This window comes from Ictidomys tridecemlineatus, chromosome 6 (genome assembly GCF_052094955.1).
Source record: "Ictidomys tridecemlineatus isolate mIctTri1 chromosome 6, mIctTri1.hap1, whole genome shotgun sequence".
NCBI classification, from domain to species: domain Eukaryota; kingdom Metazoa; phylum Chordata; class Mammalia; order Rodentia; family Sciuridae; genus Ictidomys; species Ictidomys tridecemlineatus.
The window spans coordinates 103,023,876-103,029,959 of record NC_135482.1 but is presented as its reverse complement, the minus strand read 5'-3'; the positions used below and the strand labels follow the sequence as shown (position 1 = coordinate 103,029,959).

Here is a 6,084-nt window from a genome sequence, read left to right as displayed (position 1 = left end):
GATTAAAGACAATATAATCTAGTTAGATGTCTCGGGTAGCAGTTATTAGGTAGTTGATATCATAGTTAAACTTAGGATCTGTGGTATTCTTCATAGGATCTGATAGCGCAATTCTAGAAATGTCAGGTTTCCTAGCTTGAGTAGTTAAAAGCGTCTTTTTCTGAATGACTTCTAAAAGTCAATGGGCCAGCATCTGATTGGTTCTTATAGAGCACACACACACTTGAGTGCCAATGGCCTGAGATGTGGGAGGACCAGAGCACAGGGGATAGAATACGGAACTGGGATGAGATCATCAGAAACCTCAGGTGACAGCCATGAATCCTGAAAGATGAATGGACCATGGTTTGTCTCCAAATATTTCAGCAATAATTCTAGGCTTCAGAGTTCAGATTGGACATGTAATGTCAAAACTTGACTCTCTTTAGGTAGATTGAGCAAGTTTTCAAAAAAGATGATTTCAGGTATCGACCTTCAGCTCCAGTAGGAATCATAGAATGTCACTTTTTTACCCAAATTATCCTTCAGGAGTTGTTAATATTCAAAAAGAGGCATTTTTGGTATGGAGATAAATAGCATAAAAGAGGTACTTTGTTGTGACTCTTTGAGTGAAAAAGATTAAGGAAAAAGGGACAGTAGTATTTTGAGAAAAGAAAAAGAGGAACTATAAAAATCTATTGATCAACTATGTTTGATAAATCTAAACAGCATGGAGAAGCAGAAAGGCAGCCCAGAGACAAGTACAAAGCAATTTTCAACTTCATCTCTAGCTTCCTGGGTGAGGGAAGCAACCTGCAAGCATAAGGTAAACTGGATAGTCCAGACAACCCAGATGGTGTCAGCACCAGCAGTCTTACCTGCTGTAGGAGAAACACATGGTTCTTACAAGCATTAGATCAAATTTGGGGAATTATTCTGAGAGAGAGTACTCTTGTACAACAAGATAGGAAGAGTGCCTGTCACAAACACCCTGAGAGCATTGCATTGCAGGGGAGGGATGGAGGTCTTATTGGTAAGTTGTCTCACCCTCTGTGGAGCAGAGTAATTCTAGTCGCATGTCATCTGACAATTCATGGCATTCCCATGTCGCCTCTGTCGCCTCTCCAGGGATTACACTATTTTCCACAGGCTTTCCAGGGATTCACCATGGCTAGGACACTTCTCATATCCCAGTGGGCACCTTCTAGAGGCCTCTGAAGCATGTGTGTGCCTACTTATTGGGTCTGCAAACCACTGAAGGAAGGGCTGACTTGACCTTTGACATGCCTCCAGGTTTCCAGACAAAACACCTACAGGGATATTATGGCCTGTCTTGTCAACACTCCCTTAACCTCCTTGACAGGAAATGAGGAGCACAGTATAGCCAATCTATTGCCCCCAAATGCAGCATATTTGGTGGGAAGAGAAAGGAACTGCAATTGGTTTCTTTTGCAGTCAACTGACCTCCATATACCTGGTGTATTTAAATGTTAGATGACCTGGAAAGGTGTCTCCAGTGCAAATACTTTGGCTGGGAGAAATTTTTGACATATATTTTTCTTTATGCTTTATTATATTTTCTTTACTATTATTTAATTAATTTGTTTTTTAATTCTTCAAATGGATTTTTCTTTTTCTTTCTCATTTTCCTCTCTCTCTCTCTCTCTCTCTCTCTCTCTCTCTCTCGTACTGGTGATTGAACCCAGATCACTTTACCTCTGAGCTATACCCCTTGCCCTTTCTAATTTTATTTATTTTTGCTTAGGCTGGTACTGAACTTATACTCTTCCTGCCTCAGGCTTCAGAGTCTCTAAGATTACAGGCAAGTGCCACTTGCCTGGTTAATGTTCCCTGCCCCCCTTTTTTAATGTGACAAATACTTTTCTTCCTCTTTTTAAATTCCCTGTCTTCTTTCCCTTTCATTTTCCATCTTTAATCTTTTTTTTGAATTAATTTTCCTTTTATTAATTTTTTACTCTCTTGTTCATTCTATATTTGTTCTTCCCTTTATCTATTGTTAGTGCTGTTTTAGTTTTGTTGAGTGTAATTGATTATTATTGTATTTCTATAGCTGGTTTGTTTGTTTATTTATTTATCTATCTATTTATTTATTTATTTGAGTACTAGGGATTGAACCTAGGAGAACATAACAATTGAACCACATCCCCAGCCCTTTTTTTTTGTATTTGAGACAGCCCTTTTTTGTATTAGCAAGGCTTATACCTTGCTAAGTTGCTAAGGATGTCTTTGAACTCACAATCCTCCTGCTCAGCCTCCTGAGCTGCTGGGATTAAGTGGCCATTGTGGATGGTCCATCAGAGGTTGGATCACAAATTTAAAGAGACTAGTGGGATAATTTAACATTATAACAAGACACAGCACTTGTCCATAATTTTATTTTTCTGTTGGTTACTTCCATTGTTTGCTTCTGAGGTATGCTGGTGTTTAAGTGAAGGACCTTGAACATGTTTGATGTGTACTTGGCCACTGAGTTATAACTCCAGCCAATGTAGAGACATTGAATCTTACTAAAGCTGTGACCTAGTCCTGCTGAAGTGTTGGTGGATATTTAAACTTAATGGATAGGGAAGATCCAGCTGATGATCCACCCACAAGTAGGCATAACTCCTGCTCCTGGACGATCTCCAGCTTAACAACACTAGAGAAAAATAATTCAAATGTTGTGGAAAAAGTGCCTTGAAAGACCTCAGCACAGGTTGCTGCCATATGACATCAGACCAAACAGTAAAAAATAATACTGGGAAAATAACCACAGAGAGAATGTCCTACACACTGTGCTGTCTATAACAACATGCCTGAACTACCAGAAGGACCACATTTGTATGAGCACTACAGAGAAAGATGTGCTCTGACACAATACCTGGGGTCTCAAAACCCATTATTATCAACCAAAGAAGCTACAGAGAAACAACCTACAATGTCCACTTCAAATTAATTTCAACACTATAGGACACCTACACACTAAGGCACTTCATTAAAAGAAGGCTGCTTACTAAGAAGAACCTCATATGACAGATTTATAAACAGAAACACTAAAGGCCAGGAGGGAATGGAGTGATGTACTTAATACTTTGAAAGAAAACAACTGTGAACTACATGACTGTGTTCAGTAAAGTTATCCCTCAAAATCAAAGAAAAATAAGTCCTCTGAAGAACATATTAAAGGAATTTTGAACCACTGAACCTGCACTGTAGAAGATTCTGTGTCAATCCTACACTGTATCAATCCTACACACATAAGATTGTAGGAAGCAAGACAGCCTAGTTACTGAGAGCATGGGAAGGAATAAATCTCATTAGAAGAGCAAATAAACAATTGAGAAGGAAGAAAGAATCAAACATTATCAATTCAGTATATCATTAAAGCTCCAAAATGAATAGGGGAGAAGGACATGACAATAGATTATTCAAACTGTCCAGAAACAACAACAGCAACAAAATGACAAGAACTACTACAAACCCTTCAATAATAACTCTGAGTGTAAGTGGTCTGATTCTCCAATTAAAAGATGCAGTCTGGCTAACAGCATTATAAATCAAGAGCTAACAACTTGCTGTCTGCAAGAAACTCACCAGAGAGGCAAAGACATATATAGACTGAAAAGAAAAGGATTGAAAATGATATTGCAAACAAATGGAACCTAAGAGCAAACAGAAGTAGCTGTATTCATATTTGAAAAATACGATTTCAGAATCAATCAGAAGAGACAAAGAAGGTCACTATGTATTAGTAAATGGAATAAACCATCAAGAAGATATAATAATTACAAATAAATATGTACCAAAGAAAAGAACTCAGAATTTTATTAAAAAATAGTCATAGGATATACTGGGACAACACATTTCCATACAATACTAGTGGTACCTTAATATCCCATCTCACTAATCGATTTGGAATGCAGAGAAAATATCAACAAGCATATATCATAATTACACTAATATTATAGATCAAGTGGACTTAACAGATATCTATAGAATATTCCATCCAACATCTTTAGAATACACATCTGGGTAAGCAGGATAGGGAAGTAAGAGTAGAGAGTCTGAGGTTCAAACAAGAATGTGTCTAAAATTTATTAATGGAACAGAATTAGCAAACCTATAAAGCAGAATAAAAACAACCAATAAGGCAGAGTGAGTATATGAGGAGAAAATAAGGTAGACATCTAAGAAAAGGCAAGGTAGACAGTTACAGAAAAGGCAAGAGAACATGTGAGAGAAGCACACTAGAATACGGGGCTATTGTGGATGGTCCATCAGAGGTTGGATTTAAAGAGACTAGCAGGATAATTTCAGATTACAACAAGACACAGCACTTGTCCATGATTCAGCAGTCTTTGCCTAGTCTAGTGCAGGCAGGGAAGAGTTAAGTAGTTGACACAACCATTCTTGTCATTACACAGGTAATGAAGAGACAAGGGAGTTGAGTGTACTTGAAGGGGAAGGATTATAATGGGGCATCATGTTGTCTAAGCAGGGTAAGAAGAACATGTGCAATCATGAGGGGAGGGAAAACTGGGAAACTGATAAGGGAGAACATTTGAAATCTGCATGAGGATGAAATATCTGGAAAAGGAGCATCAAGCATATGTGCCATAAGGAGAAGAAGAAACAGAGAAGGAATAATGCAATCAAGATCTCAAGCTGGACAGGTAGTGATGGTCAATAGTGTGGCTATACATGGAGATGGGGTGGGAGGGAGCAGAATGCTTCAAAGGGAGAAAACCAGGAAAGGAGAGGCCAGGATGTTATCTCAGTTGTGTTCAAGGATGCTGGCATCACCAGGAACAGGAGACAGAGGAGCCTGGTGAGGCTGGTACTGCAGCCTACTGGGACAAGGGGGAGTGACCAGGCTGGAGGGTGACACCAACAGAAGTGGTAGCTGGTGTCACCTCGTGGGGCAAATTTCAAGTAATTGAACACAGAGAAAAAAAATGTTGAAAATGACATGTGAGAGCAAGAATATTTTTATTCTAAGATTTGGCTCAAAAAATATCCTGATGAAAGGGAAGCACAGAGCCTCCAAAGGATAAAGATATCATTGTTTTCAGAGGACAGTCAGGTTTTTGTGAGAACATGAAACTGAAGGGGACATTACAGGTCTTAAGAAATTGGAAGATGATAGTCTCCAATTTCCAACAGGCCCCATGGAATGTTTTCTGGGAGAGGGATGAAGTGGGCATATTAATTTGTGGCAGCATATGGATTAAGGCTCAGAGGAGGTAGTATCAACCAAGACCACTGGGACTGTGAGGAGATGAATTCAAGAACAAAATAAGGGGAGACCAGGCCCCTTATCTCCCAGCCATTCCCCATGATGTGGCAGAGGAGAAGATTAACAGATGGATTTTCAACAAGATTGTTATTGGGGCCATGCCTTGGAGAGGACTTGAGCTCATCATTCCCATCCAGGTTATCAGGCATTGTGATGTGCTTATCATAGGATTTTATCCATACCTCAAGGTCACCATAGTCCTCCCACCTCAGTATTTACACTGATAAATGCTCTGCTTTCTTCCTGCATTGGACCTCAATTCCTCCTTTAGGTCTCAACTTAAAATGATTTCTCTCTTCCCCAAAGCACGCATTTCCACGGCACCTTCCATTTCTTCATGAGACTCAAATTCATGCATGGTGCATGTCATCAGGCTGAAGTGCAAACTCCATGAGGATGGGGCAGTTTTTTCTTCTTGCATCTGTCCTCCTGTATGGAATTAAGTTTCTACCTACAAGTCACTTGATTACTTTCCATCAATAAAGTGACCCGAGAGGTGGTCTGTCTGATGAAGATGGATTTCAGAGTAAACAGCCCAATAGTATTTGATTCCCCAAATTGCTCTCCCACTCACTTGAAAGTGTAAGGGAGATGAAATGTTTCCTCCTAAGCTCAGTTGCCTCTTATGAAATAAGCTATTACTATAATACCCATCATCAGTTGATTGTGACAATTAAGGCACATTACCTGTGATACAGTTTGGTGGAGGAAAAAGTGATAGCATATAGTAAGAAATGTATATAACTGAGGTCCAATCATTCACCCTCTTACTAAGGAAAAACAGGTTAATTAATATAAAGACTGTTTTG

At 39.2% G+C, this 6,084-nt stretch overlaps 1 protein-coding gene across 1 annotated transcript in view; it reads right to left on the bottom strand.

Annotated features, from left to right (window-relative positions):
* Nucleotides 1-22: 22 nt before the first annotated feature.
* Nucleotides 23-6,084, bottom strand: part of LOC144365088 (antigen WC1.1-like) — a 63,985-nt gene continuing 57,923 nt past the window's right edge. The window contains exons 17-18 of the mRNA XM_078015890.1: nt 858-860; nt 23-171 (exon numbers count right to left, since the gene is read on the bottom strand). Of these exons, the coding sequence (XP_077872016.1) occupies nt 23-171; nt 858-860 (152 nt within the window). The remainder of the gene's footprint in view (nt 172-857; nt 861-6,084) is intronic.